Source organism: Trematomus bernacchii, unplaced genomic scaffold (genome assembly GCF_902827165.1).
Source record: "Trematomus bernacchii unplaced genomic scaffold, fTreBer1.1, whole genome shotgun sequence".
Lineage (NCBI taxonomy): Eukaryota > Metazoa > Chordata > Actinopteri > Perciformes > Nototheniidae > Trematomus > Trematomus bernacchii.
In genome coordinates this window covers 8700945-8728728 of record NW_022988043.1, presented here as the reverse complement: position 1 = coordinate 8728728, position 27784 = coordinate 8700945, and the positions used below count along the sequence as shown (strand labels likewise).

The window sequence follows — 27784 nt, the reverse complement described above, 5'->3', positions numbered from 1 at the left end:
TAACGTTGACATTTTTTATTTTATTTCTGTGGACAACTTATTACAAAAGAAAAAACATGCACAATTTGATTTAGAGGCTGTCTATACATTTATTGTGTACATTTTTGAAGGCTCATCGATCACACATACAACACCAGAAAGGCTCATCAAGATCAACACATTTTGGCCTTCAGTAAAACAGCAGCTTACAGATAAAGACAGTGGCTCCAAAGTCGGGGGTTGGATGGACGGGGGGGGGGGGGGGGGCAAAGTCATATCGATTATGAAGCTAAAGTAAAATGATGAATCATGGTGTTCAGTTTTCCACATATGCTATGAAATGCATCTGCAATGCAGCTGTTTCTGATTCTGACAAGTAGAATAGTTTGAATATCTCCAGTTTGACAAGCCGGGACACATGTCAGAGAATAACAGTGCACACATTACTCATGCTGCCCCTCCACCGTGGTCAGATTAGGTGGTGGGAGGATCTAAGGGCTCGCAGATAGATAAATAACACATGGAAAGAAATATAGAGTGGAGCCACTGAACAAAGTCTGATGCTTTACTTAGGTCAAGAATTAAACTATTTTCCCAACAATCTGAAAAATGTCAAGCGAGACGCTCTGTGATAAAAAAAAAAGATACAACCAGCACAAATTCCAGCTCAAGATTACTTGCAGGCTTAACAGATCGACAAAAGCCAACCTTGATCCTGTGCAAAGCAAAAAAGATGGATATCAAAACACATCATTATAAAACATTGTAGCACCTTCAAATTGACTTTTTAATGATGAAATGCTCAAATCACATAGTAAGAGAACTGTAAGAGTTACAGTTTAACCATTTCACGTTGCCTATATTTGTATACGACTTCATAAAAGACTACATCTATCTGCTTTATGTATCCATAATCCTATAGGAAACATTAAATACTCCATTACAGTACATCATTCTATGAATCTGGTAGTGTAAAATATGTCCCATAAACATCAAATTTGTAGGACAAAACTGAAGCTTATCAATATTAAAATAGTCTGATCATTGTGCTAAATAAAAATAATAATGCTATTTTAAAATAAAAGGCTATTCATATACTTGATTTAGTCCAAAATACAAAAATCTGAGTACTATTTTAAACATGATATATATATATATCTTTATATATGTGTGTGTGTACAAAGTGCTTGCTGTAAAGTGTCTTTAACATTTATAAGCTTGAAATGAGAGTTGCAAACCTTTACACTACATTAAGAATAAGCTTATTGTGAACTGGCAAAAAAAAGAAAAGAAAGATATTGCAGACACAATGTGGTAAACACCAGTACAGTAAGCCTGAAAATATAAAGCACCTGCAGATTCATCTTCCTCACTGTAACCTTTAAAAAACACTCAGTGATCAAACATTTTGTTTTTACAGATTTTCCTTGATATCGTAATTGCATTGCATATTCCAGTTTGCACACATTCACCACGGTAAAACTGAAGCAGTGCTTTTCCCTTGAACCGTTCTTCCGTCATATACACAGAGGGCATTAAGGGGATCTTTGGATGGCTGTGAACACTGTCAAAGTTAGATGAGCATCATTAGTGACTATATAACATATTTACTTTGCGGCAAAACTGATATAGCGTTACTGCTGTTAACTGAACAAATAACTAAAGCAAATAATATCTTCCCGTTGCTCCCAGGCAAGAGACCGGTTTCAGTATCATCCTCTGTCTTTATCACCAAACATTCACACAGTACAGACATCATCGTTGCTCTCTTGAATAATCCCTTCCCAACCAACGTAAGGCTAAAAGCAGGAAAAATACATGTACCGAGCTGCAATATATTATGATTAGTAACATCAATGACATAAAAAATATATACTTGTAAATTTACAGCACTAGTAAATATATTAAGACATTTTTGCAACAGCAATGACTTGCTGGTATCATCAGCACTAAAGGCAGCAACAGCAGAACACCGAGCTCTGAGAGACCGACAGAGGGAACGAAAGAGAAATATCGATAATATTCACAGTTGAGACAAAAATATGTCATTGGATGGCTCTTGCTTTTCTTTCTCTTCATTATGGGATTGTCTGATACAAAAGACCTATTCAGACTGCTTTGCCTGCTTATCTCAAGGATGAATCCAAAAATAACGTCAATCAAAAGGCAGGATGTGTTTCCTTTGCACGCTGAAGTATGTTCTGTTGTGATGTGCTCATTTGGAGGCTGCCCTGATGTTATACAATAACAATAGACTCGCTGTAATGAACATTCATTGTGTTGCCTTAGAAAACCTCTATAAGAAAGCTTATTGTATACATTATGCTATGCTGCTGTGTTTGTCATAGGCATATTGTCAATCTTTTTGAAAGAAGTTATAGGATGAAAATATATGAGGAGCATACAACTTTGACAATAGGTTTCCTCTACTACCCTCTCACAGACACAGGCCATTATAAAAAGTTCACATTTTCAATAGATTTAAGGGCCAGTTTACACTACAAGCTAATGTTACTTAATACATGATTTAGCAATAGATGCCCTTGTTTTTGACCTACATTTGTTTTTTCTGACAAAAAGTATGAGGCAACATGACTAGGAATCACAAATACCTATATGTATGATTCACGTTCCCCCGAGAAATATTTACATCTATAATTCTCACTTTTTCCAACCAGAAATCGGAACTCTTAGTCTTGCAGAAATATAGCCCTGATCATCATTTGTGGTTTGGAAATTGAGCATAATTGGACATGTGCAAATTACGGTTTTAGTGGCCTCGGAAAACAATTTTAACCGACCATTTTCAGCTCGTCATTTTTATGACTATGTCAGGAAGGCAAAATTACATAACAATTAAGGCAAAAGTATTGATATAGTGTGTATGCATGCATGTTACTGTGTTCATGCATGTGTCGTTTTTTTTATTGGTGAATCTGTGCACAGAGTGGATTTATACCAATTCACCTATAGCACTTGCCATGCAACACATGAATGCACACATCCAAACTACTTATGCACAGCTAAGCACAGATATAGCCAATAACAGGCACAGCTTGGCAGATAAAATGTATATACGATATTAGCTGATTACGGCTATTACATACTTCCACAGCCTCTCAACTAGTCCCAGTTGCTGTCTCTGCAATAACAATGCAACATGAGAAGAATACAACTCCCAAGGAGGAAGCTTGCTCATTAACGTTTTAGTTAAGGTAATAATGAGTGAGTGCTGGTTGAAAAGGTGAGACTTGGCTGCCGCAGAATGAAATGCAATATCATGTTTCACAGAACGGCTGTCTGAGTGTGTCCCCTCCCCTGTATTTCAAAGTGCCCTTGAGCAAGGCACTTGGTGGTGCTCAATTTACTACAGCATTGTTTACAGCGTTTAATAATTTTGAATAAATCCTTCCTCCTGCTTAAAAACAATTCTGTTCAGCGCTGTTGGTGTCCTGTTCCGAGTATGCATGTCCAGATAAAATTGAATAAACTATTCCACGCTGGGATTTTGACATTCAGTCTGGGAATGAATAAAATGTTGTATATTCCCTTTATTTGTCACCACTACTTCAACATCAATTAATGGTTTCCTTCATTGCCAGATTGCCTTTCATTATCCCCAAGAAAATAGAGATACAATTGTTTATCACAAAAACTTGTAACTTGTGTTGGCACATATGTACTGTATATATTTTTGTAAGTATTTCTTATATTAAACTCTATTGTGGCTTTAGAAAAATAGAGAAACATACCTGACATCATATAATCTATGTTTGGCCACGTATTATTTGAAATATATGAAAAGCATACTTTTAAATACAAGTTAGGAATGCAAGGTAACTGCATAGTAGTGTTTTGGACTGTTTTTAGGGATGATTTTCCTCATAATAAGATGACGTGATGAGATAAGAAAGTAAGTATTTATGAATACAAAAAAGCCGCATTTAGCAGCAATATATCTCTGCCAGCAAGAGGCCTCTTTCTCGTTGGTGTAGTGTGAAAATACATGCCTAGAATGTGCTTGTCTTCCTCCGATAAATCATAAACTGACGGCATTGCTCTCAACGCGATTAGCCAGCGATGTGATGTGATCCCAGGTAGTTGAGCAGTAAGCTAATGTTTTGTGACTCATTACAATCAGTCTCAGCCTATTATCTGTGTGTGTCTTAGGCATGGATCTCAACAAATAGAGCGAGCTGTCAATTCGGTTTGTCGTGTTAACTTATCTCTGCATCAAATTAAATGATGTAGCAGATGTATAAGAGTCAAGATTACAGCTTGGTAGCTTTCCATGTCTCTCTTTAAGCAACCTTTAAAAAACACAAACCTGTACACTCTCTCTCACAATGTGTGCAGTGAAATATTTGGTTTCCAGACAGAATTAGGTAGAAACCCGCTTTTTTGACTGCTCGATCAACCTTACTCTTAAAAGGCCCAATGGCATTGACATATCATGGTGCCAGGTTTCCTAGAAGGTCTGGGGTGATGTACCCCATGGGCATGGCAGGTAGGGCCTTGAGGGGGTGCTGTGGCATGCAGGGAGGGGGAGACTGGCGGGCGGGGGGTTTGAGGAGGAGACTGTGTTGACTGTCCACCTCCTGTACCACTGTGTAGTCTGCAACAGGGGCAAAAAACTGGGATTGGGAAGAGTCAGGAAGAATGTAAGGCGATTGATTATCCTCTGCCATGGCTGCAGGTTTGGTCTCCACCGGCTGAGGCTGTATGGTTTGATAACCCTCGCCAGGCATGGGGGGGGCGGGGGGAGTGCTTATCTGTCGTGCGATGCTCTCTGTGGTGTAGCCACTGCCTTCAGGATCCACCATCAGCATCTGAAACTGCAGCTCCTTCTGCCTTTTGTCCTCAGTGTCCTCGCTGCTTTTCCCCTTCTTTTGCATTTCCTCCTCTGTGGCTGATGTGCTCTCCTGGATTCTGAGTTGCTGGCCAGGAGACAGTACCACACCCCCGGAGGGCATCACATTGCTGACTTGCGCATAAAAGTCTGTGTTGACCCAAGTCTGGGGCCCTCCAGTTTGGGTTTGGACAAGGGGCCTCTCGCCTCTCTCCGGGGCTGGGGCTCTTTCTACAACATTGAATGAGGCTTCTACGTCCTCTGTTTGGCCTGGCAGAAGGGTGGCCATCAACATTAGGGTGTCTTGTTCAGGTAGATCTGGGTCATAACAGCTGGCCCGGCCTGAGTCATCATCAGGGAAGCTAGAGGCAAGGGGAAAAGGTGGAAACAGAGATAAGATGTACATTTGTAAAGCCATCTGAAAGCATGAAAACACAGCATTTACAGCAGAGTGTGTGCAGTACCTGACGGCATTGGAGCGGCCTGTGTTCATGTGGTGGCTGGCAGGGTGACACAGGCCCAGGAGCCTCTGGGTGTCTGAGCCCTGGTTGTCCTCCTTCTCTCCAGTATCTGTATCCTCAGCATCCACCTCAATGAACTCCACCCATGGCTCATCTTGGTAGAAATCTTGTGCATAAGTGGGCAGGCCACCCATACCTCCACCACTCAGGATGAAATTCAGCTCGTCCAGCTTCCCTTTCTGCTTGTGCACACATTTGTTTGTTAGTGTTTGGTTGCAGAAAGTCATGTAATGGTAGAAGTCCTACCTATTCCGGTTCTATGCACAGCACTGTGATATTGTGACATGTTACTGTGTTAAAGTATCATCTGCAAACACAACATGCTTTGTGTTTCATCTTTATCCGAGCATGAAATAGCAGCATTATAACTGTGTTTATTCCCATCAGGACTTTTTTTTCTGTGGTCTGGGGGTAAGGTTGTTTTGTAAAGAGCACACAGGCTGCCTGTTAAATGCATCCCACATCATCTGACAATAATACACCCACAACACAATGCTGAACCAAGACCCTCTTCACATTGTATTATCCCTCGGTGGTGCCTGTGTTTACGTACACAAAACAAGGGTGCCCGTTTGCTTATGGATATTTCTACTTTCATTTAATCGCGGACAAAGATGTTAAACATGCAGTGATTTGGAGAGGGACAGTGGGTGGTGTGATGATTACGAGGCTTAACATGCCTTAGCCAAATGAACGCCCAAGAGTTTCTGTTTTTAATCAAAATAACAATTGAAATGTAATTTAAAAATTGTTTACATCTTGGCTACCGTGAATTATTGATGGTTAATTTTTTGTTAGCACTCCTTTTTTTGTACGATACAGTAGTACAATAGCATGCATAATATATGTATTAGGGCCTGACAGGTATTGGATTTAAAGGTCCCATGTCATGCTTTTCCGGTTATTACCTGTCCCCTTGTGTGTTAAGAAGGTTTTTATGCATGTAAACGGTCTGCAGAGTCACAAACCCTCAAAGTACACCCTGTAGCGAGTAAAACTCTAACACAGAAAAGACCTGTCTATGCTGCCCCAGAACGATTTCTCTTTTTCTTCCTGGGTACAGTGACGTGACCATACCCAAATGGACCCATTGGTCCAAATGGACCAATCCGTGGAGCTCCTCACACACACACACTCTCTCAGCAGCGAGCCGCGCAACGTCCCGCCAACACGGCACCCAGACCCCACGCAGCATTCTCATCTGTTTGTCCTTACTGGTGTCATTTTCTGGTTGCTAACGCCATTGTAACACATAATCACTGATGTTCCACTGTAATGGTGGTGGACTCATCAGAACAGAGTGGGCGAGCTGACCAATCAGAGCACAGGGAGGGGGGGGCAGGAGCTCCAACAAGCCGTGTAGGGCAGAGAGTGAATACACATACTATACAGAGATGCTGTATGAGAAACCAACGTGAGTTTGGAAAATTGCACAATATAAATCTATTCTAGTAGACCTCAACAATGGAATTATGATCAGTAGAAATGGCCATGACATGGGACCTTTAAGAGAGTCTAAAAAATATATGTTGATATTTGGTTTGCAAAATAAATACATAACATGAATCTGATACAAGATATGTACAAAATAGGATGTTTTGAAGTTGAAATGTAATCTTGGCCATGCTCTCTGCTCTCTCTGGTGGATAAACTATGAAATGGTGACACTGTTTTGAATTACAGCATCTTTGGCATCTTAAGTTCTGCAATTTTACGTACATATCAGCGTACATTTTTCATCAGAGGCATGAAAGAACAACAACAAAAGACATAAATGTACCTTTAACATCTCTGGATCGATGCCTTTAATTTTGGGTGCAGGAACAGGGGGCAACAGAATCATCATAAATCTGTAAAGGCAGTCAGGGAAGGAACACATAATGAAAATAATCTGTTCACACGTAAGTCTTAGTGTGTCTGTTTGTGTGTGTCCCACAATCTCAGCTGGGGTTGTATATATTTTGGACACTATTGTTGTACATGAATGAAAGAGTGAGAGAGTATATTCCTACCTGTGCTGCTGAGAGACGACTACTAGCATGATGAGGATGAGGATGCCCACAGCGCCGAAAACAAGAACCAGTGTGAGCGGGAAAGTAGAATCTACAAGACAACATTAACAGGAGCCCTTTTTATCATATTCATCATCATTGTCATCACCACCACAGCTACCATGTTCCTTGTGATTTGAGGATATGCACCCTTTCCGTCCAAACTGAACGAAGTCCCTGGCCATATTTATTTTATCACAATAAACCAAATTAATGATAGCTGATCTAACCTTTGATGGAAATCTCAGTCACTTGAATGAAGATGGAGTCGCTGAACTCCCCAAACCTAATGAAGGCAGGCATCCTGCAGCGGATGTGCACTTGGTATTCTTTTCCTATGTGCAGACCGAAGATTGTCTGCTTGGTGTGCGGCTGCATCTCCAACTGGAATATGGGAAAAGGAGAGAGAGAGAATATATACATACAAAGAATTAATTAAAAAACAAGAATAAAGTGATACTTAATTTATGAGAAAAAAGGATTTAACTCTCTTTCATAGACAAGAGGTCAATGTTTATTTTTTGTCAATGTAATAGTGCCCTCTCCAAAGGTGCAATTGTTGACATTTTTGACACATTAGAACGAGGACATACTGTTATGATAGAGGGCTTGAAAACTGTTTCCAAGGCTACATTTGCTGGACTGGCAGGGCGTTAATGAATATGAGCCTGTACATGGTCCCATGGCCTCTGACCTACAGATCCCTCCCTTCACTTCCTACAGAGAGGCTGTGTTTTCCCAGAGGGCCTTGCTCTGGCTTCCACTACGTTGCCAACAAAGCTACACTACATTTTAGCCCCAAGTATTCATGGGGGGAGGGGAGAGGAAACAGGACACTACCTACAATTTAGTTTAAAGAGGGTGCATGAGTGTTTGCATTTGTTTCAGCTTATGCATGTGCATGCAGGTCTTTTTTTATTTTGAATATGTGTTTACATGTCTCTAAACATGCAATTTTGTCTGTGTGTTTCTAAGAAATAGAAGAGAGAGAATTTAAGAGTAAAGAAAAGACTTACTGCTTCCCATTCGGTGCTATTTTTCTCTCTGTACTGCATCTCGTACTCAATGCGCATCCAGCCCGCCTTGACGTCTGCAGAGGGTGGGGACTCCCAGTTGACCATGACATCATAACTAAGCCCCGAGGGACTTACATTCAGCAGGGTCCAGTTTAGAGAAATTGGCGGGTCAGGGCGTACTGCCAGGAAAAGAGCAAAAGTTCAGAATAAAAAAAGATGTGATTTATAGAAATTGATTTAGAAATATACAGTTTATAGTGGAGGTCACCTACACTGTCAGTATATATATGTTTCTGTGCTAGCAGAGTCAATGCAAGTTAAAATTGCAACAAACTAACTAACTGGTTCTGAATGGTTTAACATTCATGAATGCATTTTTCAAATTAAAACAATACCTTTTTTTATACTCCACAGTACTGCAGTGTTCAATAAGATAAAAAGATGAACATCTATGATCTTTTTTGCCTTAGCAGTTGTCGGGATTAAAAACTCAAGACTGTCTCGTATATGGAACTAGAGGTAAAGCCACAAAGTCATTCAAATTAAAAGGATCCAACCTAAATTTCATGACGATTGAGAACAAGATTTTAATTTGTTTATTCTTAGTAAATTCAATGGAAAGTTGCCCTGAACTGCTGAAACAATTTCACAACATTCATCTGCTACTTAGTAATTATTTATTATATCATTCCAATAACTTCTATATAGACTCGTATTGCACTATTTTTTCTCACTTTTTTTTTAGAACTATTTTTCTTTGTTTATTTGTATTACTTTTAATATAATATACTTTAATATTGCTTTAATATGGTCTGCTTATCTGTATTATTGTGTTGCATTGTTGGAGAAGCCTGTGACCTAAGATTTTCAACGACATAATTACTCTGTAGCTATGTTAGTTTGACAATAAAGAACCTTGAACCTTGAACCCAATACAAAGCGATAACTAGGTAAAACGAGACATTTTTGTCTGAGGGTTTACCAAAAAGATTCCGAATGGTCTTCTGCTATATATATATATATATATATATATATATACATATATACACATACAGCAAATTGCTTGGAAATTCAAATGGTAGCTGTTGAAATAGGTGATGTGGAAACACAGTGCTGTGTGAAAGGACGGGCCAACCATCAATTGCAGCTTTGCTTCAGTGGAAGACAACATCTAAATGTTATCGATAAAAACATGCTGATAATTTCCGCACATTGGGAAAGGTAATAAACAAAGTTTCTCCACGGACATGTGACATTGCCATTTGATAGTACATCAGACATCAAAACATATATTGTGTAAATAATGTTTATCTGACACTTGACAAGCATTTTACATTTGCTGGTTTAGGTGATATGCAGCAGCACGTGCCATTTCTTTGAAGCATCGTGTAAAGTCTTTCATCTTACAGCTTCCCCTACATGTTGAGGAACTAAATTAAGCTTAACCATATATACCACAACGAGTGCAATGTAAAATGCCCATAATTAATTTGATAAAAATCTTGATGTATGCACAAATGTCTGTTACTAACCGATATTCTCCACATTAAAACACTCATTGAAATAGGTGATGTTGTTTTGGCTGCGCAGCTCCACGCAGTAGAGGGTCCAAATGGATGTGTGGTTTCTATCGAAGAAACACTCCCTGTTAGGATAAATGTACTCTGGACACTCTTCCCAATGAGATCCAAATCTGAGGGAAAAAGGAAAAAGGCAAAGGAAGAAATTAATTTTCTGAACTCTTTTTTCTTTTTTTATAAATAGGTCTCACATATGCATACAAAGATACATAAAGTTAGCCACATTCAAAATTACTATTTCATTTTTCTTCTGTTGATTATGGTACTCTGGCCATCAAACTCACCCTTTCTTATGGTAGAAGATTTGAAGTGCTCCAGGGGAGGAGAGATTGTGGAAATCGCCTTGACTCCACCAACATCTGAATGTCTCTTGGTTAGTCGATATGCACTCTGTGATATAAGGTTTAACGATAGCTGAAAGACAAGGACAGAGAAAAGTACAAATAAGTGAGAGAACACACAGATTGCATGTGGCTGATAAAGCACCTTAATTGACATCACTCAAACTAGAATGAATACAAACAAAACTGATTAAACAAAACACCCTTTATCCCCCCTAGCTAGCTGCAATTCAATCCCAACATTAACGTAAGAGTGAGGAAACACTGAAATGAAAAATGACAACACTAAAACACCTCAAGTTTACCTCCCATCCTTGAAGGACTGACAGATGGTCAATACAACGTTCAGGTTGAGTTCTACAGACATTGTGCGTAACCTTGTTCTGAGTGTTTGTCAGTTACAATGCATTACCATAACATATTTCATTGACAGAGGTTTTGTCCCATCTGTAGCAGTGAATCACCAATGAGAAAAAAAAACCCAACCCTGATAAAAGCCACGCAATGTGCAGAGGGAATGACACTTTCTGCTGGAGGGGGTTGAGCCATACTTGTAGTCTGCATCCTATACCCTCTAAAAACATTTCTGCTATCTGTAAATATGTGAGTGGTAAACAAAACGTGTTGAAAGGAGTATATACACATTACATTACATTAAATTTAATTAAATTCACTGCTCCTTCACAACCCCTTAGATCTATTCACGCACAATTTATATAATTTCCCCTCTGCCGCACCCCAAGGCCCTGACTCAGCCCTTTCCACCTTTCACTCGGCACCCTGTCACTCCTCATCACTGAGCCACAGCTACCTCCCTCTCCCACCAGAGGCCAGTTTCTCATTCAGCTGAGAGTCCCAGGGTTTGGTGCAACCATAAATAAGAAACTGAAGGTATCATTGATTTCTGCTCTACTCCCTCTCTTCCAGCACTGGCTGCAGCATAAATCACAGACCAGGCTCAGACCATAAACATGCTTCACAACACAAGGCAAGGAATTAAAGACAGGCTGGAGCAAATGCAGAGGGGCAATGTTATAGTTTCTCCAGTTAATTAAAAAAAGAAAAATATCCACATCTTAAAAAAAAAAGATGAAATACTACACTACTGGTCAGTTGTGTTATTATCCGCAGACACCACAACAACACCCTTACAAGCACAACCCCAGGCAAGCCAGACTGCATAATTTATTGACACAGAATGTGCACCATTGCTTTGATCACTTTATTTTCTTTCTCATTGACGAGTGTCACATCATAATTCACACAATTACTACGCCGTTATGCCTTCAGGTCTCAACCCTCCACATTGCTTCCCTCCCTTCATCTTTTGCACACTGTCGTGGTTACCAGAGCTTTGCTATTTCAACTCGGCCACCCTCCCCCATCCAACAAATTCCAGCTACTAGCATCAAAGAGCTTTCTGAATGCAAGGAGAGCTTAAAACGACAGCAAGAGAGATAACATAAAAAGTTAAATCAAACAGAAGAAATGCATATTTTTGGCTTCAAATATGTCTCAAGGTCAGGCATAATGTCAAACACAATCTGACATTTCTAATATGAATTAATTAGTCATATACAGTGTTATTCATCAATATTGATGCTTTCATCATTTGGTTATTTAAACTAATAATTTCCAATTGCAAATTTAACAATTTGAATTGTTTTAAACAATAAGAAACGTTTTGATGTCACCTCACAGCTGCTGTTCTATTCTGTCTGGAAAAGACCTGAAAGCAAGTTAAACTCTGGATAAAGAATGGGGAGAATTTGCGTTTTTCAACATGGCTGTGGATTGTAGACTAGTCTGAAGAGTGGTAGAGGTGAAAGCTTGAGTAGCAACACCAGACTACAATTCCCAACATACTCAGTGTCTCTCTCTCACACTCTTATTAGCTTACTTCTCTCCTCTGATATGCTAAGCCTTATTAAGACATTACTGTAAAAATAACAAATAAAGTGGAACTGTTCAAGTTGTAACTGGCTCACAAGCCACAGGGCAATGTCTTGGAAGATTCTTGTTAATTACCTGCCATGCCTCGGCTGGTAATTTGGTTTCAGGGCCTAACAGTAATTGGAAGCTAAATATTGCCTTAACCTGCCAGCTGCCATTAAATGATCAGCAGTTAAAAGCCTTTGGCTAGAAGAAGAAACATAATTTTGTGTGTGCTCATCCTGGCTGTCGATCCTTGTGGGCTGTGTACAGCTGAGACTGATAAACAGCTTTTAGCTTCATGTCCTGTTTTTCTTAGTGCATACAGAGGAGCTAGGAAAACACTTATCTAGCTCAATGCAAGCTTTAGCCATTAAGGTTTAAAATCCACTAAAAGCCTAAATAAAGCACTCTCTCCCAGCCCTTGGGCCAGCAAGCAAGCAGCACTAAAAAGCCTTTGTGAAAGGTGTGATCCGGCTTTGTGAAATTCCCAACTTTCAGTTGTGGAGTGGGTGGAAAATGAGGCTAGATGCTTTGATTTACAACCCTTTCCAGCTCATTTGCCAATTTAAACCAGTGTTGAGGGTAGTAACGCTTCAGAAGGCTGCTGAGAGGAAAAGGAGACGTGGCGTAAGCAGGAGGAACAGAGAGGAATATGGCAATGATACATTTCCTTCGATGAAAACATAATGTTTTTACAGTCTGAGCATAAAGTCAATTAAAGATTATCATTTATACATAAACATGCACATCAATTGTTTTGGTTGTGGGGTACTCCGGATTGATACATGGCAGTCTGTCTTAAACTGGTTCTGCTAGAGAAATTATACAGTCTCTGTAGGTGATTTATTATCTGTCGCAGCTATAATTGTGTTTGGCGTCCCTCAGGGCTCAATTTTGGGTCCCTTACAATAATATTGATAAATGGCACACAGGTCCAAAATCATGGAAAAATGCTATGGAAATTATACTTAAAATACATATTCTTTACCAATATTTATCAAAAAATGTCTACATTGCAGCTCAACATTTGACTACACACTGGGAATCTGGGTGTGATTACTTGATGGTACATTCAATTATAAAATACATAACGTTTTTTGTAAACATTTTATAGCATCTACAATAAGGCCAGCCCAACCTCCTTTGGTAGGAAATTCTTGATCTAACAGCAACTCGATGCATTGTGTAACTTTTGTAACAACCTTTAGTACAATTTGTGCAAAATGCCGCTAAATGTATGGTTGGTATCCCCATTTGTAAAGCACTTTGTTACAAATTGATTTTCAAAGCATTTAACAAACAGGAGACATGATCTAATATATTGGGACTGTATGAACAGTTAGGGAGTCGTTTTTAGGTATTGTTTTTATCTGTTTAATAACATTTTTTTTTAAAAGCTCACAAAACTAAAAATGGAACACAAAACCACTACACATACGTGGACCTTGAGTGGCTCTTAAGGGTGGGATTACCATATCATTGTCTAAAATTGCTTGCTTGAAGAGAACAAACACATGGCTGCTGAACAGTAGAACCTGTTGTCCCTGTTCACTCGACAAACAGCTTGTAATCTGCTCTTGACTGACAGTGTAAACACAATTACAAGACACTCAAAGCAGAATTGCTGTCTCAAAGTTTAAATTCAATCCTAACAGAAAGTGCTTTTTAATAGATTAAACAACAAAGTGCAAATGTTTTGTTTTTGGCACAAATATAATGTTTTCAGAGATGGCATTTATTAAGTCAATAGTAGGCAAGAGGCAATAACTTTTAACAGTCAAGTAAACTTATTTGGTACTACTGATTGGTACAGCAGCGACTTCTGCCCATTGGGCCAGATGAACCACATTCTGTCTGTGTATTTCTGTTAACCTGATGGAGAAATTGGCAGGCCAAACTAACAGTATAACAGTAAAACAGTAAAAGTGTCTTTCAGTCTGCTCCCTGCACTGATCCATGCACCACAGCCCATCTACATACCCACATGGACTATTCTGCAACACACACAAGACGATTATGTTAATTGGTCCGCAGAAGACAGCGGTGATTGTCTATTCCATGGAACGTGTCTTGGATGATTTAAAAAAAGAAAGAATGAGCATATGAGAAGAAAAGATTGAAATAGGAGAGGGATATCATCTTGAATTTCACAAATGCACCAATACTTAAAACAAATGTAACCCTCCAACTGAACTTAAGAGTAGAGGTTAAATGTTGAGTCAAGGCCATGTGGCACTCGAGAGAGCAGGGCGAGAAGTGGGCCAGAAGAAAGGGGGAGAAAGGTGAGAGGCTGCAACAGGATACAAACAAGGGAATGTAAACAGGCTATATAAATAACTGCTAACATGCACACACAGTTCCACACAAACTGAACTTACTTGACATCTTACTTCAAAAGAAAATCCGACAAAGAATATCAAAGTTCCATTGTCCCATTCCTTGAATAAGCTTGGCCTTTCCTCTCAGTTGCACAACAGAACCTATGGCTTTTTTCTGCCCTCTTAATGATTTGGACTACAGAGTGACAACTTTTTGCTCCACCTGATCCTCATGATTCCCACCAGTGTTCATGACTTTGAAGTCTAACAAAAATAATCTGAAGGGTTTGACCACGCAGTGACCCAGCCAGCTTTTTCTTGTCCCAGCGATTTATTAGCCTGAACTAATGATGTTAATCTCCTGTAATGTCATTACAGCCCACAGTATTGGCTTGATTATGTCATATTACATCCAAGTGAGAGTAAATATAAATGAGCAGGGGTGTCTAGTTTACAGCATGGACACCTGCTTATACTGAGCACACACATTTTCTCTCCCCACTTTTCTCTCTCTCTCTCTCTTTCAGACTTTTTTCTGGCTCATTGCACCCTGCTAACCTCTGCACTTTAGCCGGGTGTCGGAAGTTTTCACATTGAACAAAGCAACATGTTAAATTCAACCAGCGACTGTGTGGCATCACATTGAGGTGATAGAGACATGTTACACAAATGAGTAACATGTCCGGTAACCATTTTTTACAAGTTGGAGTGGGGAAACTGACATCAGAAGTTAAGCTGCAAGATAAGATCATAAGGTAGCCTCTGCTCCACTCACTTCCATCACGGTCCTGCTGAATTAGTTAAATGTGTCTATTTTTTTAAAAGTGTGTCAAATCCAAAACTAGGCCTCGACTTCGCTGCTTGGAGTAAAACACCCACTGCTTTTCTTTGAAGCAGATAGATGAAACTGTATATTGTGTGTCCAAGCCAGCCAGACCAAACATCTGCACTTTAACCACTGGTTAGTTACAGCCTCTGTGGCCAAGAACACGGCCTCGCCTAACAGGATCAAGCTATGGGCCTCAGAAGGAAGTCCTTATGGAAAGGTTGTGGGGAAGAAAAGAAAATGAGTGAATGAGGACAGATAGAGATGAACAACTTCCACTGGCTATAATCACTTTGGTAAGCCTTTAAATACAGAGAGCATCTCCAAACGTCTACTCTTGGCTTGTTATGTGGCTGGCTCTACAACAGAGACATAACATTGCTGAAGAAACACTATAACCCTCAGCCTATTAAGAAGGCTCGATAAGGGCCTCAAGTGAAACAACAAAATGTTTTTTTTTTTAAACTAAAAGCACAATGAAGATGAGGGTCACTCACCTACTCAACAGTATCATTACTGCAACCTACTAGACGTGTCCAAGAGAAAGAGCAGTGAGTTAAAGGTCAAATATAGACCGTTTTCAAGTGTAGAAAGAAGGTGTCAGGACTGGAGTTAATGCAGCGGTAAGCTTGAGAAAGGAACAGGCTGTGTGTGTTTGCTCATGCTATCAGGGGCTGCTTTGTGTTTACAGATGTTTTAACGGTTGTTGAGGAAGACATCGTTTTAACGATCGAAAGGAGGGGGACCAGACAAAACCTCACCTGGCTATCAGCTGTCTGAAAGCTTATCATAAAAGGTAATGTCAACGCACAGAGATAAAGACATTTGCAACAGACTGTGAACAAATACAAAGTCAAAATGCCCAGGGGAAAAGAGGATGAGCTCACAACTCTGTGAGATATTACTTGTGAAGTTACAGTACAGTTCAGACAAACCCATTTGTTTTTCATCAGTGCATGAAATGTAATGGAGTAGCTGTTAAAATCAGCCTTTTGTGTGTAAATATTGTCAAAATATTTCTATAATATATTGTTATAAGTGGGTGCCTTTTTTTTTTTACACACATCATGTACTTGATGCTCTAGTTTTACATGTCATTACATGTGGATGGGAGTATCTTATCAGGACAATCTGGTTCCGATGGTTTTAGCTCACACAGCTACACCAAAAAAAAAACCTTTCCTTACTCCTCTGCCTGTTTTTCAAAACCAAACCTGTAAGAAATAACCAAGAATGTAAAATACACGTCCAAAAAACAATTACAGTCATTACTCTGCAGTCAGAATGCCAACATGGCCTTAATCATGACTATTGATTTTTTTTTTTGGCTGCTTTGGTACCAGCACTGGCACAAGTATTATTTGTACTTTGGAAAAGCAGTAAAAGCAGCAGAGCAGAAAGAACAATATGTTCACAGCAAATGATAATTGAATCAATGCTCTCAAACTTCTCTCCTACATCGAACCAGTGGGCCAGTTTAAAAAAAGATGGTAAAGCTTAATCCCAGATCAATAGAGTGGCGAAGTCCCTCCCCTTCCGGTGGACCTCCATGGGACCTTATTTCGGAAAAATTATGTATTGAAGTCAATGGAGAGAGAAAGATTATCTTTCGATCCCGTTTGAATTGTGTCACGAATTACACATATGATGTTTGTCAATTTAAAAGATAATTTTGCAAGTCAAAAAAAAAAAATGTGTCGTAAAACTGTGAAGTAACACATTTGTTTGTGTGAAACGCTCAATGAACTACATCTCTGGTCTCGCAGACTCGCACAACAACACACGTCACCAAGATGGCAGTCACTACTGTCTTGTCAACAAAACGATTGACTACCCTCACTATCAACACAATGAAACGCGTCCAGAAGAATGTCATGCAAAGCTGCCTGCCTGCCTGCCTGCCTTCCTTTGATTCTCTCTGAACTGCCTGTTCTTTTTAATGTTTAATGTCAACCATTTGTGCAGATAGCATGAAGTGCAAAAGATCGCCGATGCTAGCGTTAGCGTTAGCATTTCTCCCCCGGTCTTAAAGTGTGTATTATAGAATGATCACACCCGTGACAGTACTCTTCAAAGGGTTCACGAAATATGACTACTACTCTTACTGTTTAACATTTTGGGTTACTTAATGTTACTTCATGTTAAGGCTAATAAAAATGACATGGCTGTAATGCTAACTAACGTGCTAGCTACTAGCTATGTAGCTAGCTTGATCCAGACACTCCTGGTCCTTTCATCCGACGGGAAGCGAAAGAACGAGCAAGACCCATTGCTGGTATGATAACAACCGCTAAGCACACAGGCATCTTGTTAAAGTTATCTTATCTTAGCCAGCGCCATATAGATAGATTATATCTATATGGCGCTGATTTTAGCTATCTCTTAGTGGAGGAAAACAATTGTGACATCACTTACGCGACTCTGGGATTTGTAGTCTTTCTAGTTGCGTATTTTTCATAGTCTTATATTTCAACAGTTTTACGACAAACTGTGACTTTTTTGACATGGAAATGATTTTTTAAGATTGACAAACATCATATGTGTAATTCATGGAAGTAGATGGGCGTGACTTCGCCACTCTATGCATTTACAAAAACTGCAAAAATGCATTAAATCTGAGTCCATGCTACAACACATAGCTGACAATTATGTCAGCATTTTCTCCAACCAATAAACAGAGAACCAGAAGCGTGTGGACTTGGCCTTCACTTGGCAGGAGAAGAGATGATGATGAGATGGCATTCTCCAGTGGATACCGGTGGTAATATTTCCAGCTGGATTTCACTAAATCCACATTGAAAAATAAAAACAGACCTAATGAAGGGCCAAGCTATTTGTCTCACAAAAGGGGTTTATTGTCCTGCATATGAAAACAAATAGCAAAATGACAACTTGCTCCACGCTACTACTCGTCAGTCATCACCAGTAAAGATGGGTCTCTTTTCACATTATGATATCAACAGTCAATTTGCATAATCCTGTGTATATATTCCCTAAACCTGAAACGCTACATTTAAAAAGGTCAAGTCCATTAAGAAAGATGTTTATGCTGCATAAAAAAAAGGTAGATAAATTGTCTAATCTCATTGAATGATACTACCTTAAAACAAAATATGCAAACATGTTTTATGTTTTAAGAACATAAACGCATGCAGCACAAAAACAAATGGAGGGTACAGAGAAATAATTGACATGTGCCGAGTACATGAGAAGGTAACCAGTAAATCCAAGTGGATATAGGGCCTCCATCCGAGCCAGAACTCCCCCAGTGTGTCTCCAGGTAACATGCAAGCTTTACATTCTGTCAACAGGTGCTGCAGAGGCCAGACAGGCAGAGATGGTTTGGACATTTCTCAGGTCAATGTTTTCTGGCTCACTTCTTAATGGCAATGAGCAGATGCACCAGCAACTTGCCAACATCTACAGTCAAGGACTACTTTTATTGTGTTGCCAAATGTTTGCAGTACCATGAACAGCATGCACATGTATCATTACTTTTACAGATAATAATGAAGACATGACAATAAAATGTATAGTTTTATCACTATTGTATGTATGATTCTGAATCAAGGTCACAAGGGCACGGGGTAAGCCTTTTGCATTATAATCCTGACCATATTTTACAATGTCTCAACTTCACAGAAAGAGAAACAAATCCAAAGCTTAATTTTGTAGCGTTTGAATTGGAAAGAAAGAACTATAGAACGAGAATATAGTTGCTTTTCAACTCAAAGTGTTATCACTCCCAGAAATGCAGAAGCAAGCAGCCAGACAGCAACATAATCTTTTCAAAAAGGTTGAGAGACATGTTTTGACAAAGTCAACAGCAGGATTGATCCATTCTTGGGAGTTGCTGTATCTTTGCTGTGATGAATTCTGTAAACATGTGATGTTCTAGCGTAGGTAGACTTAAAATAAACAAGGACTTTTCTTGGCTTGCAGGTCTGCACATTTTTACCCAAGCTACATGCACCTCAACCATTAGAGGCTATTTTATGATCATCAATTGAGGTAAAAGACTGCTATCTTGGCCACCTATATTTCTGTGGTGGAATTTAAGTTTGGCCTGTTTGTCAGCCACATCATTCTTTCAACTTATTATTTCAGATGGTTTAGTGACAGCGGAATTAGCTGGCTGAACATCCTGCGTCGTCCCGTCCCTGGACTTTGACAGTGAAGCGTCGACCTTATATTTACCCTGGCTCTATTGATCATAAGCCTGTTTGACAAGCCAAACCAGGAAAGTGCGGCGTTTGCTCAACACTGAACCTTTCCACGTGTATCTGAGCAAACACAGCATTCAGCATTTGATGTCTGACATAAGACATGATAACAAGTGTCAACAGAGTGGTGCTTGCAAAACCTGAATTACATTTGTTAATGTTTAACGAGCTGGTTAACAAACGGAAAAGTGATATGTCCAACATCAATATATATATATTTTTTTAGTCCTGACAGAAAGCAGTCAAAACACTAGCAATCTACCTGATGATGTCAGATGTTCCCGGTCAGTGAGAAATGCAGATCCTGGACTGGATAGCCAACCAAGGGAGGACATTAGGAGAATAAGCAGGAGACTGGAGGAGTAGGAAGAGAACGCCATGATGCTGGAGAGAGAGACATAGGGGAGAATGAGAGACACAGTTATTATAATTATCAGTTGAACTCCATTATGACATGTCCATGTGAGGAACCCTCCTTCCCTCACTACTCTGCCTTCCTTTCTTTCTCCCTGCACAAATCGTGGATGCCATTTATTTTCAGCTGGTGTATGTGAAACCTTACACGGGATAGGGCATCATTAATTATTATGCCAGTTTGTCACTGCACAGCGTTTTTAAGTTGAAAGCATTGAGCATGTTTCTGTTTATGTGATGCTTGTCTGTTTGAGTAATCTCATTGATAAAAAGTCACTGCTTATTTTACATTTTTATAAAACATTCCTCCTCTCTGTTAAACACATTGGAAATTATTTCTTAAATTTGCCATGATTTTATACAGACTTACAGTAGATCTAACGCAGATTTACAAACAACTGCAGCACACATCACTTAAAATATGAGAAGAAGTTATGTAAGCACTCATGACACCAACTAATACCAAAGAAATACCAGGGTACTTAAACCGTTAATCATCCTGACTGCTACTCCCGGAAGCTTTTGCCAGAATGTTCTTATACAACATTTCTATTACACACCCTTACCAACAGGGATTAATCAAACTGCATACGATTACATTAAAACGTGTTCATATTAAACCTGCATTGTTTTTATGGCAAAGTTGGGACAGCAGAAACAAGCATCAAACGCACGACTGACACATAACCCGATGATTTGATATGGGGAAATTGTTAGCAAACAATTTGTTGTGTACGCAGCCAGCAGATATGAGGCAACATTAACATTCATTTGGAGTCATGTTCCCTAACACCCGATAAGTCCAATATTCAATCTCATTTTAACTCTGCTTTGGTCTTCACTGCTTCCTGAGGGAAAGATCGACCTCTTTAGCTGCTAAATGATCCCTGAAGGAAACTACAGTCATGCAATAACCAACTGTGTCATCACCACAAGCAACAACTTAACACAGATTCATTTGATCCATTGTTTATTTGTTTTAGATAATAGCAGCTTTAAGCTTTTGAAATCCATAACAACCTAAATTATGCATTGAACAAGAAGTCGTTGGTGTGACTTTTGGTTTCCCACCATCAGACTCCTTGTTTGTAACACACCAACACAGAAACCCTGCAATTTACTCCCCCTCTTTAAACCTGACTTGAACTTCCCAACAAAACCTTTAACATAGAAATGTTGAAACTGCATTTTTCATCCAAGCTGTCATACTTTAATCAAATAAGATTTCAAGTATTTTCTTAGTATATGGCCTATACAGAAAACTGTGAAAAACTCTTCCTTGTCAATAAGTTGGTGTTGGCGGACAAGTTCTACCAGTCATGTCCAACCCCTAAAAATAGGCCAAACTTTCTGTCCGCACCCTTGGCTATTTAGAGCTGCGTCTCCACAACTTCGCTGGGCAGACAGCAACTCCAAACGTGGAGGCTATGTTTCTCAGGGCAACGCTGCCAGAATTCCCCCCAGTTCTGGTGTAGTCTGTTGACAGAGAATCGTAAAGCCATATAACTACAGCATATCAAATTCGTCTAGGTTTTACTTACGGGAAAACAATATATCCAACCTCTAAATAACAATTTAGCCACTCCAGGCAAATCTTCAACACTGACAAACTGGGATAGAGCGCAAACACTGGCACTTATTTAGGAACAGCATCATTAGATATACTCTTGATAGATTTATTGCAGATAACTTATGCGTTATGCAGATAAATCTGAATTAAATGAAACTACAAAAAAAACATAAAAGACATCTATCTCTGAATGTAAGCGAAATGCAGGATTGTTTCCCGTAGTTTCAGTCAGTGCAGCAAAATCTATACAATATTCTATATATCATCTACATACAAATATAAATGTTCAGTCAATGTGTCTGTGTGTCTGTGTGTCTGTGCATGTGCGTTTCAATTCCAAGTGTCAGAGGCTGTACAAGGCCAAGTTATACAATGCAAGAATTCATGGCGAGCAGCAAGCTTGTCTGGCCTGAATAAAATGCTCCATTTAAAATCAATGTCGTCTAATTTTCCGCATTTGACATATTGCCTAAGTTTGTCTTCATATCATCTCAAACCCTCCCTCTGCCTTCGGGTTAGATACTTCTTCATTCTAAAACCATGATAAAGTAACATTCAAAGAGTAACATTCTTTAATCAATCCAGTAACCAAAGTCATTTACAAGTCCCTCTTAGTCTCCCCCCTCTCATGTGAAAGCGTCTGTTTCATCTCCATCTCGTGCACGTTTCTCCCCCATTCCTCTCTTCCTTTCAGCCAATTACAGGCTCTTAGACTTGCGGGGAAGGCCGCCTAAGCCAATCAGAAAATAGGGAGGCTCAGCAGGCCTCCTGGGGTCCCTTGGTAAACATTTAAGGCCGTTGTGGTCAACCTTCCTCCCACTACCTCTGCCCTAAAAAAAACACACACACAGCTTGGCACCCCACTGCCAGCACCATGCCTCTCCCATGTTCCCTTACATCTCTATTGATCATCTGTGTTTGTTCAAAAAGGAGGACGAAGAGCAGGAGGAAAAGGATGTTAGGAGTAAATGGGGTGATGGTGTGAGGGTAAAGCCAAGGGAAATGAAAGGTTATGGGGCAATAGGTCACACCATGTCTGTGTTAGTCTCTTATAGCAGAAGAAGAAAAGCAAACACACATAGCGATGTTGCAAGCCCAAGTTTAGAACGTTTGAGTATCCTCCAAAGAAAAAGCAGAAAGCTGTGTATTTATTCTGTATTTTTCACACATTCACAGTCTTTTTGCACAGCACCTAGTGGGCACTACTCTTTTAGAAACAGACTTTCTTTAATCTAGTTTGCTAGGGCAGCAGTTCTCTGGGGGCTGGGTTCATTGCAGGACATGGCAGTTTGAAAAATGTGAAGAGCTGGTTATGTTAAAATAAATCAAATTTATGAAGACATAATCAGAAACAAGTGTGCTCTGATGCATGTAAGGCAATACAGATTTGTAGCCAAATAATTACATTTCTAATTTGTTATTGGACTGAGAACTGTGTGATAAAATCCAGGCATGGAAACAATGACATCATATATTAATTAACAGGATTATACCAATACATACAACCGTGCACAAACATAAATGCACAGAACACACACACACAAACATAAATGCACAACACACACACATAAATGCACAACACACACACACAAACATAAATGCACAACACACACACACATAAATGCACAACACACACACACACATAAATGCACAACACACACACACATAAATGCACAACACACACATAAATGCACGCACACACACACAAATGCACGCACACACACAAACATAAATGCACAACACACACACACAAACATAAATGCACAACACACACACACAAATGCACGCACAACACACACACAAATGCACACACACAAATGCACAACACACACACACAAATGCACGCACAACACACACACAAATGCACACACACAAATGCACACACACACACAAATGCACGCACACACACAAACATAAATGCACAACACACACACACAAATGCACGCACAACACACACACAAATGCACACACACAAATGCACACACACAAATGCACGCACACACACACACAAATGCACGCACAACACACACACAAATGCACGCACAACACACACACAAATGCACACACAACACACACACACAAATGCACACACACACACACACACACACACACACACACACACACACACACACACACACACACACACACACCACACACACACACACACACACACACACACACACACACACACACACACACACACACACACACACACACACACACACACACACACACACACACACACACACACACACACACACCACACACACACACACACACACACACACACACACACACACACACACACACACACACACACACACACACACACACACACACACACACACACACACACACACACACACACACACACACACACACACACACACACACACACACACACGTCCTATAAACTGCGTGATTTAAATTGTAGGTGGATATAAAACATTTTTGATAATATGTGTGTAGGGAAAAGGTTGTGTGCACTAACATGAACCTTTAATAAAATGTTTTGAATAAAGATGATGCGGTCTTCTGTATTCTTTGTGTGCATTATTGTGAATGTAACAAGTCCTATCATGATCTTCCACTCTCTCACTGTCAACTCCTTTTTTTCTTTTGCTGGGTCTGATTTCTCAAGGGAAGCCAGCCAAAATCCAGCCAATCCTTGGCTGGATTTTGGTTATAGTCAAAATGCAATCATGGAGTAAAGCCCATAAATAAAGCGCAAGTGTGATCCTACACAACGCATCTTTAATAGCTTGAAAACTGCAGAGGGGAACAAGCACTTTGGGCAAAATGTGTGCAAAACATAAAAGACAGTCTATAAGGTAAGGGTATACTTCAGGGCTGTATTACAACCACTATACATGTTTTAAATAATATTGTGAACAAAATAATTATACTGCTACATCATCATGATTTCACGTGCACGTACACACAGTTGTTCAAGGTCCACTACTCCATAATTACACAACAATCATGCAAATAGATTTTCTGTGTTCAAGTTTTTAGCTCATCACCACAAATCTTTTTCTTTTAAATAAATACACTTAAAGTAAACATACAATACTTAAACATGTGCCTACATCTTAGAACAGACACTAGTGAGGAAGAGTGCACACAGAAAAGAGGCAGGGCCAAGACGCTGCAGCTCTTCTGATAGGCATTCAAATGTTGGATATATTATTTACATAAATCCAGTAGAGTCTGTTTGAATGTGTTTGTAGAGAGGGTATACAGGTACAGCAACAGGAGGCTGCATTTTTAACCTGTGTGCATGCGTGTCTGTGTGCGCTCTCAGGCATTCAGATCTGGCAACTCGATGGCTCTAATGTCTCCTACTCTTATTTCATAAGAGAGAGTGGAAAACTCAGAGTCAGCACACTGGCATGAAGAGAGTCTGTGCTGGAAGCAGATCAGGACACACATCTGCAAACCCTAATACTACACTGTTGGTGTGTGCGCGTATGTGTATGTGTGTGTGTGTTTGTGTGTGTGTGTGTGTCAGGGCGATGAAGTGAAAAGAAGTGCATGCACGGAGTTTCAGTCCAGCAGAAACAGAAAAAGATTTGTGCTGCACAGATTCAAAAAATGTTGTGTGGAAAATGTCTCCTTTGTAGCATTCCTTGCTGTGTGTGCACGTATGGGCATGCATTGGTTTGTCTAAGACATTAAAAGTAATAGCTGTCATGTACAATTTTGCCCCCATATCTGGCTTTTTCATCTGTTGCATGATATTAGTAAAGAACTGGTTACCATTGTTGCTCATTTTGTAGATTCATTCATACTAATCCGAATTGACAGTCTGGAGTGAACTAATCTGGGTTTGGTTTTAATAAAAGAGATTACATTCATTGCAGAGTTTGAAGTTCAATCCTCTGTAAAAGAATAATGAAAAGTTTCCATCAACCCACTTGTTGCTTTGGAGGAGGACTAAGTATAAATGTGCAGCATGTACCTCTCTAATATTCACCAAATCTGGTTGTTTCTCATGTCAGATACACACACACATCCTGATTCCTGACAACCATGCACTTCATTGAAGAAACATGGATGTGTGTAAAATGTAATGGTTTCCAGAGTACTGCTGGGCTGTCAAAGGATCAAGAACATAACAGCAGTACTTAATGTAGTATGTGGGAGTGCAGCGATGACTGAGACAGAAACTGATGGAACTAACGTCTCTTAAAAGTCCTCGCCTCATCTATTAATACCTCAGCTACCTGGTGGACACTTTAATGACTCTCTCATCATGCTGTTTCTCTGCATAATTACATACTTTCCAACAGCTGCAATAATAAATCACATTATTAATGGCTCAGCTTTATCCATGTGAAAATTATTAAACTTTGTGATCTTGAAGAAAAAGGGTTTTTGATATGCAGAAATGTGACGGTGTCAGAGGTTGTTCTTTTTAGAATTGGCCTCTAAACTAACCCCATACGGAGTGGACGTACTAACTATACAGCATTTTCTACAGTTAAGATACATGATTTTGTACAAAGAAATTTCCTTTTAAAGGATTTAACTACCTTTCTGGAAAACTGAACTGGAAATTGAACTAGAAAAAAACACAACATTTTTAACAAAATCTGCTTAAATTGCAGAGAGCCTTAATGGAGGAATATACGTTTTCTCATGTAGGCCTTCTGTAGTGGCTAAGTTTGCACATTGCATCTCCTCACAGTGAGGTGTGCATTCTCATTATAAGAGCAGAGGTGTTCTCCTGTGGTCAGTACAACAGTCAGCCAATCATAGAAAAGAAAAAGCAAACACACTGAGAGAAGAAGCTGGAATGAAAAGCTTTAAAGATTGATAAATGATGATGACGTGACAAGAAATGCAACACATAGATTGAAAAAAAGAAAGCTAACCTGTGCAAATACTGCTACTGGTTGGCATACACTGAATAAGTATTGTGAATGTAGTCATGTTGTTTGGCATTATATTTGTATATATCATGTATTTCTTAAGTCATTAAACCAGAAAGTATCTAACCATCCTCCAATTCCTTCAAAATAAAACAAATGATAAAAGACATCTGTTATACATGTTTGTTTGGACATTGTAGATTAAATTCCTTACGGTTTATGACAGCTGATAAAAACATATAACAATTTAAAGGCATCATGAACTCTGGCAACTTATCTTCAACATGTAAAAATAATAAAAACGTATTATCTCTCATAGTTGCACTGCTCTTACATGCATATTCAGTAATACATGCATATCATAGTCACTGAAGCGAGTATGTGCCAGACTGATTTCGACGCTGTGTGATAGATCAATATCAGGCTGTGTCAACAATGAGGTAACATCTGGCTAAACAATATTTTTGGGTTCAGCTTTACACTTCATCATTTCTTGTATTGATCACTTTTCCCATGAGCCAGAATTTCATATTGAAATGTTAACCAATCAGATATTCCTATTTCTCCATTAGAATGTGATATTTCTCAATAGTCCATGCCGTTTAAACCCGTGTTTATGACTTCATGAAAAGTTGCAGTGGAATTGTATAAGGTCTCGTAGTTTCTGTCACTAATTAACAGCTACATTAAACAATGAGCCAAACACACACAATCTTTATGATTGTTTAAAAAAAGATTCTGCAATGCGCAACAGTGAAATGTAAAAAAATGTAATGCAATTTCAGCAAAGTTTTCCCGAGTCGTCGTAGAAGCAGCCACACATGGGGTTTTGGAGACATGGATAAACGCAAAAGAAATATGCACAACACGCTTTAAAACACAAACGCACTTACTTATTTCGAAGTCTCAAGCTGAAGAACTGCAAAGACAGCGCAGATCGACTTTTCACAACTTGGTCATTTGATGGCCAGCGTGAACACCAACAGGCACGGAAAGTCCTGCTTCTTCACTGCAGCCTGCTCGACCGAGTAAGATCCCTCCGATCGAGATTTTCACATCACCCAATCATTAAATAAGCGGATCGGTGTCCTTTTCGGTTTGAAAATAGGTCTTATCTGCCGCTCAGTTCATCCTCTGGTCTACTTTCGTGGGCACACGCGCTACGTAGCTCAGACAGAGCCAGTGTGTGTGTGTTTCAAATGGCGGTGAAGCGCCCTCATCTGCCAGAATCCAATCTGCTCCATTATGAGCACAGAAAACAGCCGGAGAAAAAGACTGCCGGGACGA

General features: G+C 39.5%; 1 protein-coding gene across 1 annotated transcript; it reads right to left on the bottom strand.

The window, feature by feature from the left end:
* ghra (growth hormone receptor a) lies at positions 1-27706 on the bottom strand. Its single transcript, XM_034118369.1, has 10 exons — positions 27391-27706; positions 19902-20023; positions 10281-10410; positions 9949-10109; positions 8417-8595; positions 7631-7784; positions 7362-7452; positions 7130-7199; positions 5293-5528; positions 1-5190 (listed from the first exon to the last, which is right to left on the bottom strand). The coding sequence occupies exons 2-10, from the start codon at positions 20017-20019 to the stop codon at positions 4431-4433; spliced, it is 1899 nt and encodes a 632-aa protein (XP_033974260.1). The 5' UTR covers positions 20020-20023; positions 27391-27706; the 3' UTR covers positions 1-4430.
* Between the last annotated feature and the right edge of the window lie 78 nt (positions 27707-27784).